Genomic DNA, 14,694 nt, shown 5'->3' with positions numbered 1-14,694 from the left:
CCCCTGTGTACACAGCACTGTGCATATGGACAGTAATGACAGGAGGCTGCTGACTGATATCACCCCCAGTGTACACAGCACTGTGTATATGGACAGTAATGACAGGAGGCTGCTGACTGATATCACCCCCAGTGTACACAGCACTGTGTATATGGACAGTAATGACAGGAGGCTGCTGACTGATATCACCCCCAGTGTACACAGCACTGTGTATATGGACAGTAATGACAGGAGGCTGCTGACTGATATCACCCCCTGTGTACACAGCACTGTGTATATGGACAGTAATGACAGGAGGCTGCTGACTGATATCACCCCCTGTGTACACAGCACTGTGTATATGGACAGTAATGACAGGAGGCTGCTGACTGATATCACCCCCAGTGTACACAGCACTGTGTATATGGACAGTAATGACAGGAGGCTGCTGACTGATATCACCCCCAGTGTACACAGCACTGTGTATATGGACAGTAATGACAGGAGGCTGCTGACTGATATCACCCCCTGTGTACACAGCACTGTGTATATGGACAGTAATGACAGGAGGCTGCTGACTGATATCACCCCCAGTGTACACAGCACTGTGTATATGGACAGTAATGACAGGAGGCTGCTGACTGATATCACCCCCAGTGTACACAGCACTGTGTATATGGACAGTAATGACAGGAGGCTGCTGACTGATATCACCCCCAGTGTACACAGCACTGTGTATATGGACAGTAATGACAGGAGGCTGCTGACTGATATCACCCCAGTGTACACAGCACTGTGTATATGGACAGTAATGACAGGAGGCTGCTGACTGATATCACCCCAGTGTACACAGCACTGTGTATATGGACAGTAATGACAGGAGGCTGCTGACTGATATCACCCCAGTGTACTCAGCATTGTGTATATGGACAGTAATGACAGGAGGCTGCTGACTGATATCACCCCCTGTGTACAAAGCACTGTGTATATGGACAGTAATGACAGGAGGCTGCTGACTGATATCACCCCAGTGTACTCAGCTCTGCTGCTTGTGTGAAGTTCTCTGTCCCTTTAACATTGGCCGCACGTGTAGCAGCCCAGGCACAGCCCAGCAGAGCTGCCTCCCTCCCCGCAGCAGGAGGAGGAACATTCCCCAAACTTCTTCGAGCTCTTCTGGAACATGTCTGCGACTCTGGAGGACTTTGAGAAGGGGAACCCTCGGCTGAATGAGCTGCCCGAAAACTCCCCGGTGGTGGCTGAAGCCATAGGGATCATCCGGAAGAGGGCAGAGGCGGAGAGCGGGCACTGGCCCCTGGGGCTCCACGATCACTTCTTACTGCGGTTCCTCCGAGCCAGAGACTTCTGTATAGAGCAGGCTGTAAGGGTAAGTGTTATATATGATCAGATCATTACAATATGATCAGTCTATTATATGTTATATATGATCAGATTATTACAATGGGATCAGTCTATTATAAATGATCAGATTATTACAATATTATCAGTCTATTATAAATGATCAGATTATTACAATATTATCAGTCTATTATAAATGATCAGATTATTACAATATGATCAGTCTATTATATGTTATATATGATCAGATTATTACAATGTGATCAGTCTATTATAAATGATCAGATTATTACAATATTATCAGTCTATTATATATGATCAGATTATTACAATATTATCAGTCTATTATAAATGATCAGATTATTACAATATGATCAGTCTATTATATATGATCATATTATTACAATGTTATCAATCTATTATATATGATCAGATTATTACAATGTGATCAGTCTATTATGTATGATCAGATTATTACAATATTATCAATCTATTATAAATGATCAGATTATTACAATGTGATCAGTCTATTATGTATGATCAGATTATTACAATATTATCAATCTATTATAAATGATCAGATTATTACAATGTTATCAGTCTATTATATATGATCAGATTATTACAATATGATCAGTCTATTATAAATGATCAGATTATTGCAATGTGATCAGTCTTTTATATATGATCAGATTATTACAATGTGATCAGTCTGTTATATATGATCAGATTATTACAATGTGATCAGTCTGTTATATATGATCAGATTATTACAATGTGATCAGTCTGTTATATATGATCAGATTATTACAATGTGATCAGTCTATTATGTATGATCAGATTATTACAATATGATCAGTCTATTATAAATGATCAGATTATTGCAATGTGATCAGTCTTTTATATATGATCAGATTATTACAATGTGATCAGTCTGTTATATATGATCAGATTATTACAATGTGATCAGTCTGTTATATATGATCAGATTATTACAATGTGATCAGTCTGTTATATATGATCAGATTATTACAATGTGATCAGTCTGTTATATACGATCAGACTATTATCTATAGTGCCTCAGTGGCAAAAAATTCTGCATAGAGCAGGCTGTCAGTGGATGTGTATATAGTGATACAACTTCTGACGCTACTAACACTGCTCCTGCTATGTCATATTATATATAAATATATATATATATATATATATATATATATATATATATATATATTATCCAAGGAACAGCAGCACACAAGGGAGTAGTGAAAATGGTGAAGATTTGTTCCATCAATCCAGTGCAATACAGAACAACGTTTCTGCGACCTCACGTCGCCATTTTCAAGCTCGAGCTTGAAAATGGCGACGTGAGGTCGCAAAAACTTTGTTCTGTTTTGCACTGGATTGATGGAATAAATCTTCACCATTTTCACTACTCCCTTGTGTGCGGCTGTTTCTTGGATAGTATTGAAGAGTGGAGCTACTGACCAGAGCTCCTATATATGTTAGTATATAGTCAGTTTGTTATATGAGATCAGCATGTTATAAATGATCAGATTTGGCCGATTCGCCACATTTTCCCCAAAAATTCAGTTCGGACCGAATGTATTTGCGGCGAATCGCTATTAAAAACAGCTATTTGTGGCCTACAGAGAGGCTCAATATGGGTTTAGAACACTTTGCTTTGTCCTAACATGCATAAGGTGTGTGCTGTGTTAGTGAAATAATACTGTTATTCAGTATGACATGCAGATGAGAGGCATTGCTATTAGAATCACTGCTGCAGAGCATCTGGATGTGGCAGATTATTTATGTCATATTTCTTTTATTTGAATTTATTTTAATTTTTTGATTACCCATTCTGGTGAGCATCGATCTGGCGGTCCTCTGCCAGGCGAGATACCACCTGTTCCAGCCCCTGCCTCTCAGCACCCCCTGAATATGAAAGTGCAAATGTTTCATTTAATCAGTAATGGTTCATTGTTATTGCTCCAAGCTGTTTCACTGGATTCTTATGATAATTCCACATGTAATATGACATCAGCGTCCATAAGGCCTCTGTCTTGAAAAGATTACATTGATTTTTTTTATTTAAATTTAAGATTTATATTAGATTCCCTAGTTTAATGTCCTGGTGTTTACTTTGAACTAATGCTGTATGACCACAAAACCCAAACTAACAAGGAGTAACATGGTGGAACAATGACAGAGCCTAGAGGTGGCAGCAGCATGAGCAGACCATTACCTGTCAGAATGACACAGCCTGGAATTGGCGGCAGCAAGAGGAAACAATAGAGCTTCACAATCCCTAAGATTAAAAGCTGAATTTTCAAATTTAAATTGAAGATTTATGGTAGCTAGTGCTACCATAAATTTTTTTTTTAGGTAATGTCCCAGGCCCAGCAGCATCAGCAAACCATATAGTGGCTGAATGACACAGCCTGGAGGTGGAGGAAGCATGAGGAGACCATATAGTGGCTGAATGACACAACTTGGAGGTGGCGGCAGCATGAGGAGACCATATAATGTCTGAATGGCACCGCCTGGAGTTGGCAGCAGCATGAGGAGAACATATAGTGGCTGAATGGCACAGCGTGGAGGTGGTGGCAGCATGAGGAGAACATATGGTGGCAGAATAAGACAACCTGGAGGTGGCAGCAGCATCAGGAGTCCTGAAAGTGAACCGGTGACAGAGTGGTGCGGTGGGTGGCAATACCAGTACCCGATGATGAAGGTGGGTCAAAAAAGGTCTGATGTGGAGGAATGTTTGTAACTGGGGAGCAGCACCTTAAATCTGTTTGTCACTATCCATATTTGTGAAGTGTTTGTGTGGCACCATGGTCAATCTACTCTGATGCATCAGGCATTGGTGGTTGGAAATCCTGGCTGATCCATGTCTGATTCATCTTCACAAAGGTCAGTCTCTCCACATTTTTCATGGAGAGAGGAGTTCTCCTTGGGGTGACTATAAGACACTGTAGAGGATGAGGGGCGGAATCTCACACTGTCACAGGACCAACGGCCTAAGAGCGTGGAGACGGAAGCAGCGTGACCGGTCCAAGTTGCTGTTGTGGCTGTGCAGGAACCACATTTACCCAGTTGGCTGTAAAGGACATGTATTGTCCCTGACCATAGTTACAGCTCCACACGTCGGCACTGCCGTGTACTTTGGTACACTTTCGTAGAGTGGGTAGGTGGGTGTTAGTACCAGTTCCCGGTGACGAAGGTGGGTGAAAGAAGGAGAACTTGGCATCAGATTTGTGGCATCAGGCAGGTGGCATGATCAGAATAGTAGCTCAGGCAGGTAGGCAGAATAAAGCGGTCTCTTTTGTCAAAGTGTTGGTGTGCAAAGTATTGAGCTTATGCATTCTGTAAAACTTAACTTTTAACATTCTTAGGATAAAATATACGGACCCAAATTTTTTTTTTAAATCTAACAAACCGAAAGGTGTCCAAAAAACACCATGTGCCACCTAAACCACCAAGTATTAATGCGATGCAAAGACCTCTAAAAGGTGGAAGGGAACAACGTATGGTCCATTGTAACAGGTGGAGGTATAAACTTCTCCTGTAAGGCCCTACTCACGTACTATTTATTCCCTTCTTGGCAGGTGTTACTCGTCCTAAAAAGGGCGGCCCCACACAGGAACCTCTCCCTATTTCCAAATAAAAACACTGCCATTTCCCAGGGTTTTTAGCTGGAAATAGGGAGAGGTTCATGTGTGGGGCCGCCTTTTTTTGGACGAGTAACACTTGCCAAGAAGGGAATTAAAAGTGCAATAGTAGGGCCTTACAGGGGAAGTTTTTACCCCCACCTGTTACAATTAACCATACGTTGTTCCCTTCCATCTTTTAGAGGTCTTTGCATCACATCAATACTTGGTGGTGTAGGTGGCACATGGTGTTTTTGCACACCTTTCCTTTTGTTTTATAAAATGTTTTATAAAAAAAAAAATTTGAGGTACATACACTGCTCAAAAAAATTAAGGGAATACTTAAACAACACAATGTAACTCTTTCCTTATGTTAGATTAAAAAAAATAATAATAATTGGGTCCATATATTTTATCCTAAGAAAAGTAAAGTAAAGTTTTAGCTAATGCATATCCTCAATACTTACTTGTGGTCTAATGCAGAGGAATTTCTGTAACTGGGGATCAGCACCTTAATTCTGTTTTGCAGTATCCATGGCAGCAGAATGAGAGAGCCTGGAGGTGGTAACATCAGCATGAGGAGACCATATGGCGGTGTGGTAACTGGGTGGTGCAGGTGAGAGTGTAGGGTATGGTGGTATTAACCAATAATTGTTGTGACGCCAGGGTGAGGTTTCCCCAATGTAATGGTCCTACCGCCAACCGTCCCACAAACAGCAGGGAGAAATAACGGAATGTCCACTGCAGATTTTCTGAAGTAAACTTGAAGTAACTTTACTGTATATTTTTTGCAACGGCATGTAACACAACAGTTTTTTACAAGTGAACCGGGATACAGGTTCCTCACAGGTATGCTGGGACTCCGGATCAATGAGCTTTGTTTGCTAGCCAGTGTGCTACTATTTTTAGAAGATTTGAGTTTCTAGTAGTCACACAGGATTCAGTAATTTGAGCTAGAGTAACTCACGTTTAGTGGCTGCGGATTCTTAGGCTTTAGGCCCAGCTTGAATTGATGATTGTGCTGAGATTAGTGCTGCTTGCTAGTCCTGCAGGAAGAGAGTAAGAGCTAAGAGAGAGAATCTAGTGGCTCCACTTATATATTAAGAGAGCGGGACAAAGCTCATTGGTCAGCAGAACCTGTCAGTTATGAACCCAGTGAACTCTGGGTATCACATGACTCAAAGGTCTTTGAACCATAATACAATTAGAAAAGAGGTATTCCTATTTAACATATTAAATATATATTTATTTGTACATTAAATAACATTTACATGAGGCGACTAGGGGTTAGTCCTAAGGGAGAGCCCTATTGTCATGGAGTGCTATTGCACCTGACGTGCCTATCCCTGGTCAGCGCCGCTGAAACCCACCTCTACGGGTTGGGAACAATTTGTATATTGTATGTGTGAGTAGGGTAGCTTCTTTCAGTACTACACTATACATTTCACATTTTCTTAGTGTCAGTGCATTCAGTGGATATGTTAAAAATATGTTAGACTTGGTTTCCAAACAAATTTTCACTTGCTGTTTTTTTGGAAAACTGGCAGTTTTTAAGTCGAAGCCACAAATAATTCAAAAGTAATGGGGAAAGACTTAGCCTTAGATAGGATTTATGTTGTAGTGTTTTTGACAGCTTTTTCATGGAAGTGTTATAAAATGCACTACATAGAAAACATTTTGATTTGTACTGTTTTTAGTGTGTTTGTAGGATTTTAAAAATACCAGGAAAAAAAAATGCATGCACCAATGACAAAAAAAAAAAAAACGCCACCAGAAACGTGTGTTCAAAAATGGGTTAAACGTAATAGGCATTTAAAAACAAACAACCCCCCCCCCGCCCAAAAAAAACAACAAAAACAGGTTTTCCAGTAACAGATCTGACAGCGCTTCATCCAACAACAGCTGTAGAGGCCACAGCAGCTGATGTGTTAAAGCATTTGCTTTGCTCAATTTTTTGAGAAAAACTAGTTGTGTACTTTCTGCTCTACTGTGTGTTCTCCTGTGAGCAGAAGATCTAATGCTGAGTTAAAATTGCTGTTGTGCTCTGTCCTGTTAAGGGCCCTTTTGGCTCTTATTTTGTGACGAATGTGCCCAAAAAACAGATCGGACACTCCACTGTGTCCTAACAGATCCCATTGACTAAAATGGGGTCCGTCAAGGATCCGGTAATTTACCGGAAAAAAAATAGTGCATGCAATATTTTTTTCCCCTCTAAACTGCCGCCATTCCAACGGACATACCGACAGAGCTCCATATAACAGAGCCAGACAGCAATGTGAACAAGCCCTAACATACAACACTGGAAACCTACACTAAAAAGTGGAAAACGTAAGAATCCATGCAGATGTAGCTATAGCTAAACTAAGGGGATGAATCTTTGCTTGCACCTGCTTCACTGTTCCTTTGCACAAGTTTTAAAAAACATCCCTCTATGTTTTTTTCTGATAGTCCAGCGCTATTTTGATATATTGTTATATAGAGGCTACTGGATACAGGAATATTCATACTGGACGATTCTTTACTGTGAGAGTCATGTATAAATCTAACAATGACATAACAATTTTCACAAGGTATAAGGAGTGTGTCACACATGAAGTTAGCATAGTCATTTAGGCACCTTATTTAACCCCTTAAATGCCCACTCTCAGATCTAAAAAAAAAACATTATATGTTTTTACTAATGAAAATTAAAGACCTTTTGTAATATGGTTGTTTAAAATGTTTTTAATATTTAATAAAGAAAACGGCCTCTGAAAATCCCACCACCAGGAGTCTGCAAACCTACTGGGACATTAACCAATTCTGAAGTAGCATCAGGCTTGTCCAAGAGATGACTCATGGACAAGGCTGTATGAGCAGACACAACAATCACCTCCCACCACCATAAGGGAGGGACACGCCCCCTTCCACCACACACCAATCACCTCCCACCACCACAAGGGAGGAATACGCCCCCTTCCCCTGAGAGGAGTTCTAACACTGTGAGCTAATGAAAAGAGGTATTTTTGTAATAAATATAGGTGATAGAGGAATAAACATTAGATGTACATTGTCACTGTTAGCTACTGAGTAACATATTATTTTTATTTTTTGGTGAGATCTGACAGGTAGGCTTTAAGGACACAGCCCATTTTGGTCTTGACGATCGCAGCATTTAAAAGGCTAATGATGCATACCACCTATGGCTGTCCGGGCATGCTGGGAGTTGTAGTTTTGCAACAGCTAATTGGGAAACAATTGCAACACTAATTGGGAAACACTGCCCTAAGTTTACATCTTATGTCAGACTGCACTGGGGTATTCCCATTGAACCACTGTCTGAATCTCAATCTCTGTATTAATTAGACTGCTGAGTTGTCCACCTGAGGCTATGTTCACACGCCAGAATTCTGCAGTGCAATTCCGCACAGACATTCCGCAGCAGCAGATTTCAAAGCGATTCTGTTGCGCTGTGCACATAACAGAATTCCATCGCTGTGATTCAAATTCCGGTGTCCGAAGAAAGTATGAACATATCCATTCTTCCTGCGGACTCCACACGGAATGCCTTGCCATCTGTGAGACAACACTGTCCTGAGTGGTCCTAGCAGTCTGCAGAATGTCTGTATGGATATTTTTTCTAGTGCGGACATTCTGACATGTGAGCATAACCATCATTTAGAAGTTGATATAGCTCATAAAGGGCACTGCTTCCTCTTGGGCTCACACTGCAAATGTCCGTGTGAAATCCCACATGAATCTTCCACACGGACATTCTGCAGCAGCAGAATCCCAATGAGTTCTGTTGGGTTCTGCTGCTCTGTTCACACAGTGGAATTTCTGCAGCAGATGTTTCTGCCTTGGAAATCCTGAATTCGGAGTCCGCAGAAAGAATATGCATTGCTGTGGTGTCCCGGCAGCGTATTTCATACTGTGCCTTAGTTATTAGTCCCCAAAGTCAGAGTCCCTGGGACTGTTGGGGTTCGCTTCCCTAATTAACCCCTAGTCACCCCTTAGTAACTTGGTATTTATAAATATTATCTATGTAAATATTTGTATATGTGTTACTCACTTATTTTAGCATCGCAGGACCTACGGGTTCATGTGACATGGTTCAGAACTCTATGGTATGTTGAAGGACCTTAGGTGGTTCTTGTGTCACGTGTTATCCCATAATGCCGTGTGACGGTGAGTGACAGTTGTTTTGGACCAATCCAAAACAGCTCAGCCCCGGCCCATATAAGGGAGCTGCGGCCATTAATCGCTCTCTTCTCTCTTGGGTTGCTGTCACTGAATGAGGTAGGACCTCCGCAACTTTCAAGTACATTTTACTAGGCCAAAGCCTTGCGGCCTCGGCCTACATCACCGCGGTTATAGATATCTAATTCCCCGATACTCATCGCAAGATCACTGGACCTAAACGCACCCCTAAATCCAGCGGATCTATGCAACGAAATCCTCCTAAAGCTAAACTGAGCTTACCTGATCTCAACCAACTGTCAATCACTGTTCAGATACAAATAGACTTTGTTCATTGACTGTTATTGCTATTGTCTGCTTCAGAAAATCTTCAGTAAAAGTTCCTGCAAGTTTCAGTTGACAGTGGTTGTGGACAATCCATTTATTACACATTTACCTATCGTTCTTGGGAAGGGTGGCGATAGGCCCAGCAACATTACAGTATTTAACCCTCACCCTGGCGTCACGAGTGACAAGGGTTAACAGCGCCCTTTATAATTCAAGAACCACAACACCCCAACTACCCTCTACCCCCACCAAGTTACCACATTGCCATCTATGAGACAGCACATTTCTGAGCAGTTCTAACGCCGACATGTGCTGCCGACACTACGCTGTCAGTGGAATATCTGCACGTAAATGTTCTGTGCAGACATTCCACTGTCTGAACATAGCCTTAGCTTCTATGATCAACACCCCAGTGCCTCTCTGGCTCAATACACCTGCCCAATGGTGTGCGCTCAAGCCTCTCCTGGATTTACTCAGGGACCACTGCATCCTATGCCACAGGGGCTTTTCTTATATCCTCTCCATCGGCCATGGAGGTAGGTCCTTAAAGGACAACTGTAGTGCAAGACTTTTCTATATTCCTGTGCCCGAGCTGCAAAAATAAACAAAATAAATTTTAACATACCTTCCTACGTTCCCCCGTCGGTCCGGTACCGGCCTGACGGTCCAGTGGTCTAACCTCATTCAGCTTCCTGGGGATGGAGGCGTCACAGAGCTGTTGGCGTATCACCGGCTGCAGCGATGTCCTGCCCCGGCCGGTGATAGGCTGAGCGCACTGTCATGTAAGGAGCTCTGGCTGGCTCCATACATGACAGTGGGCTCAGCCTATCACCGGCCGGGGCAGGACATCGCTGCGGCCGGTGATACGCCAACGGCTCTGTGACGCCTCCATCCCCAGGAAGTTGAATGAGGTTAGCACCGCTGGACCATGAGGCCGGTACCGGACTGACGGGGGAACATATGAAGGCATGTTAAAGTTTATTTTGTAGCCCAGGCACAGCAATATATTAAAGTCTTGCACTACAGTTGTCCTTTAACTTTATACTCTCTAGATAACCTCCAGACCTTTCTGTTGGAGTTGAGCCTTTTTAACATAACCCTCCTAAACTGACCTACGATGCCTTCCTCTTCAAAAAGCACTCACCAAACCAGAACTTCCCAAGCAACATTGACTCCACTAGAGGTACTTCCACCTTAAAGACCCCATCACTGGACTTAACACCCACTGAGCACGATGCCCCAGCCCTAAATGTAAGAGGTGTATATTGCCAAATGATCTTTGCCCTTGGCATAATACCTAATGCCAGTTAACCCCTTAAGGACTCAGCCCATTTGGACCTTAAGGACTAAGACAATTTTATTTTTACGTTGTCGTTTTTTCCTCCTCCCCTTCAAAAAATCATAACTCTTTTATATTTTCATCCACAGACTAGTATGAGGGCTTGTTTTTTGCGCGACCAGTTGTCCGTTGTAATGCCATCACTCACTTTACCATAAAATGTATGGCGCAACCAAAATAATACTATTTGTGTGGGGAAATTAATACCATAATTGCTTATACGAAACTTTTATTACATTTTTTATAAATTTTTTTGGAATAAAATGTTATAAAAAAGCAGCTATTTTGGATTTTTTTTTTACGTTCACGCCGTTCACCGTATGGAATCATTTACACTTTATTTTAATAGTTTGGATATTTATGCACGTGGCGATACCAAATATGTATATAAAATAATTTTTTTACACTTCTTAGGGGTAAAATAGGGAAAATGGGACAACTTACGTTTTTATTGGGGGAGGGTGTTTTTCACATTTTTCTTACTTTATTTTTTTACTTTTATTTTTACACTCTTATAGTCCCCATAGGGGACTATTTATAGCAACCATTCGATTGCTAATGCTGTTCAGTACTATGTATAGGACACAGCACTGATCAGCATTATCGGTCATCTTCTGCTCTGGTCTGCGGGAAGGCAGATCAGAGCACAAGACTCCCGGAAGGCAGCGGAGCCAGGTGAGGGGACCGCCGTCTGCCGTGTAGGATGATCGGATCGCCCCGGCAGAGCTGCAGGCGATCCGATCATCCTGTTAAGTGACCGCGATGCTGAAGATGCCGTGATCTGTATTGATCACGGCATCTGAGGGGTTAATGGCGGACATCCGCGGGATCATGGGTGTCCGCCATTACCGGCGGGTCCCTGGCTGCGATCCACAGCTGGGACCTGCCGTGCATGATGCCGGCATCGCTCCGTAAATGTACGTCCTGGTGTGTTAAGTACCACATCACCAGGACGTACATTTACGGGGTTAAAGCCTGAATCTAATGTGCCAGAGCTATGTTCTAATCTGGTCTCCATATGATATCATACTTGTATAGTCAGGTCCGGCGATAGGGAATATAGTTCACGCTAATGATCACCCCAGCCATCGTCAATAAATACCAGATGATCTACCTTAAACGGTGGCCCCACTGGCCGATGATTGCAATGCAGGACTAAGTGCAGGGGCATCATAATAGTTGGAGAGGTCAGATTTGTGACCAACAGGCAGGTGTAGTACAAAATCAGACAGAACAAACAGAGTGAGGACAAGCCAGGTCAAACCCAGGAGGGCATCGCAGTACAAAGTCAGAAGACAAAGGCAGACCAATAAACAGGCAAGGGTCAAACCAGGAGGGTACATCAATTCAAAATCAAGAGGCAAGAGAGTCAGGAAACGGGCAAATTGTGAGGATCCAGGAAAAGCTAAGTATTAAACAAAACGATGGTGAAGGCGAAAGAGAGACCAATCATGGTCGTAGCAGATTCGCAACTGCTGGTATAAATATCCAGCCATCAGGAGGGATGCCAGCAATGAGCTGATTGGCCCAGTTCCCCCACTTCCCAATTGGTCAACAGGACTGTCACAGATCACATACTGCTGCCATTCCAATACTCAACAGGTCCCTTCTGATCTCTACTTCCTGTTCCTTTCTGGACACACAGAACATGGGACACATAAAAAAGACATGTAAAGCATCTGCATGACCTAGTGAGTAACATATATAAACCATTATTTTTCTTCTGTGCTATGACAGGTACACTTTAACCCCTTCAGGACCAAGCCCATTTTGGCCTTAAGGACCGGAGGATTTTTTGCACATCTGACCACTGTCACTTTAAACATTAATAACTCTGGGATGCTTTTAGTTATCATTCTGATTCCGAGAATGTTTTTTCGTGACATATTCTACTTTAACATAGTGGTAAATTGTTGTTGATACTAGCATTCTTGGTGAAAAATCCGTAAATTTGATGAAAAATTTGAAAATTTAGCATTTTTCTAACTTTGAAGCTTTCTGCTTGTAAGGAAAATGGATATTACGAATACATTTTTTTTCGTTCACATATACAATATGTCTACTTTATGTTTGCATCATAAAATTGACGTGTTTTTACTTTTGGAAGACACCAGAGGGCTTCAACGGTCAGCAGCAATTTTCCGATTTTTCACTAAATTTTCAAACTCAGTATTTTTCAGGGACCAGTTCAGGTTTGAAGTGGATTTTAAGGGTCTTCATATTAGAAATACCCCATAAATGACCCCATTATAAAAACTACACCCCCCAAAGTATTCAAAATGACATTCAGTCAGCATTTTAACCCTTTAGGTGTTTCACACGAATAGCAGCAAAGTGAAGGAGAAAATTCACAATCTTCATTTTTTACACTCACATGTTCTTGTAGACCCAAATTTTGAAGGGGTAAAAGGAGAAAATTTTTACTTGTATTTGTATCCCAATTTCTCTCGAGTAAGCACATACCTCATATGTCTATGTAAAGTATTCGGTGGGCGCAGTAGAGGGCTCAGAATGGAAGGAGCAACAAGGGGATTTTGGAGAGTACGTTTTTCTGAAATGGTTTTTGGGGGGCATGTTGCATTTAGGAAGCCCTTATGGTGCCAGAACAGCAAAAAAAAAAAAAACACATGGCATACCATTTTGGAAACTAGACCCCTCGGGGAATGTAACATGGGATAAAGTGAGCCTTTATACCCCACAGGTGTTTCACGACTTTTGCAAATGTAAAAAAAAAAAAAAAAATTACCTAAAATGCTTGTTTTCCCAAAAATTTAACATTTTTAAAAAGGGTAAAAGCAGAAAATACCCCCCAAAATTTGTAACACAATTTCTCCTGAGTACGGCGATACCCCATTTGTGACCCTTAACTGTTGCCTTGAAATACGACAGGGCTCCAAAGTGAGAGCGCCATGCGCATTTGAGGCCTAAATTAGGGATTGCATAGGGGTGGACATAGGGGAATTCTACGCCAGTGATTCCCAAACAGGGTGCCTCCAGCTGTAGCAAAACTCCCAGCATGCCTGGACAGTTAACGGCTGTCCGACAATATTGGGAGTTGTTGTTTTGCAACAGCTGGAAGCTCCGTTTTGGAAACAGTGGCGTACCAGACGCTTTCATTTTTATTGGGGAGGGGGGCTGTGTAGGGGTATGTGTATATGTAGTGTTTATTTACTTTTTATTTTATTTTGTGGTAGTGTAGTGTAGTTTAGTGTAGTGTTTTTAGGGTACAGTCGCACGGGCGGGGGTTCACAGTAGTTTCTCGCTGGCAGTTTGAGCTGCGGCAGAAAATTTGCCGCAGCTCAAACTTGCAGCCAGATACTTGCTGTAAACCTCCGCCCATGTGAGTGTACCCTGTACGTTCACAATGGGGGGGGGGGGGGGACATCCAGCTGTTGCAAAACTACAACTCCCAGCATGTGCTGACAGACTGTACATGCTGAGAGTTTTAGTTTTGCAACAGCTGTAGGCACACTGGTTATGTATCACTGAGTTTGTGACCTAACTCGGTGTTTCACAACCAGTGTGCCTCCAGCTGTTGCAAAACTATAACTCCCAGCATGTACGGTGCATGGTGTACATTGACTGCTGAGAGTTGGAGTTTGCAACAGCTGGAGGCACACCGGTCGTGAAACACTGAGTTAGGTAAAAAAAAAAAAACTTTAAGTTTCACAACCAGTGTGCCTTCAGCTGTTGCAAAACTACAACTCTCAGCAGTCACCGACAGCCAACGGGCATGCTGGGAGTTGTAGTTATGCAACCAGCAGATGCACCACTACAACTCCCAGCATGCACTTTAGCTGTTTGTGCAAGCTGGGAGTTGTAGTTATACAACAGCTGAAGGTCCACTTTTCCATAGAAAAAATG

At 42.2% G+C, this 14,694-nt stretch overlaps 1 protein-coding gene across 2 annotated transcripts in view; it reads left to right on the top strand.

The window, feature by feature from the left end:
* Positions 1–1,054: 1,054 nt before the first annotated feature.
* The window catches only part of TTPA (alpha tocopherol transfer protein), a 53,438-nt gene continuing 39,798 nt past the window's right edge, over positions 1,055–14,694 (top strand). For both annotated transcript variants that reach the window (XR_008844246.1, XM_056522031.1), the window contains exon 1: positions 1,055–1,363. Coding sequence is in view for 1 of the 2 variants with exons in the window: in XM_056522031.1 (XP_056378006.1) it covers positions 1,160–1,363 (204 nt within the window). In the remaining variant the exon portion in view is untranslated. The remainder of the gene's footprint in view (positions 1,364–14,694) is intronic.

Source organism: Hyla sarda, chromosome 5, assembly GCF_029499605.1.
Source record: "Hyla sarda isolate aHylSar1 chromosome 5, aHylSar1.hap1, whole genome shotgun sequence".
NCBI lineage: Eukaryota > Metazoa > Chordata > Amphibia > Anura > Hylidae > Hyla > Hyla sarda.
Note: the sequence above shows the minus strand (reverse complement) of the source record. Positions and strands in the feature narration are given on the sequence as shown.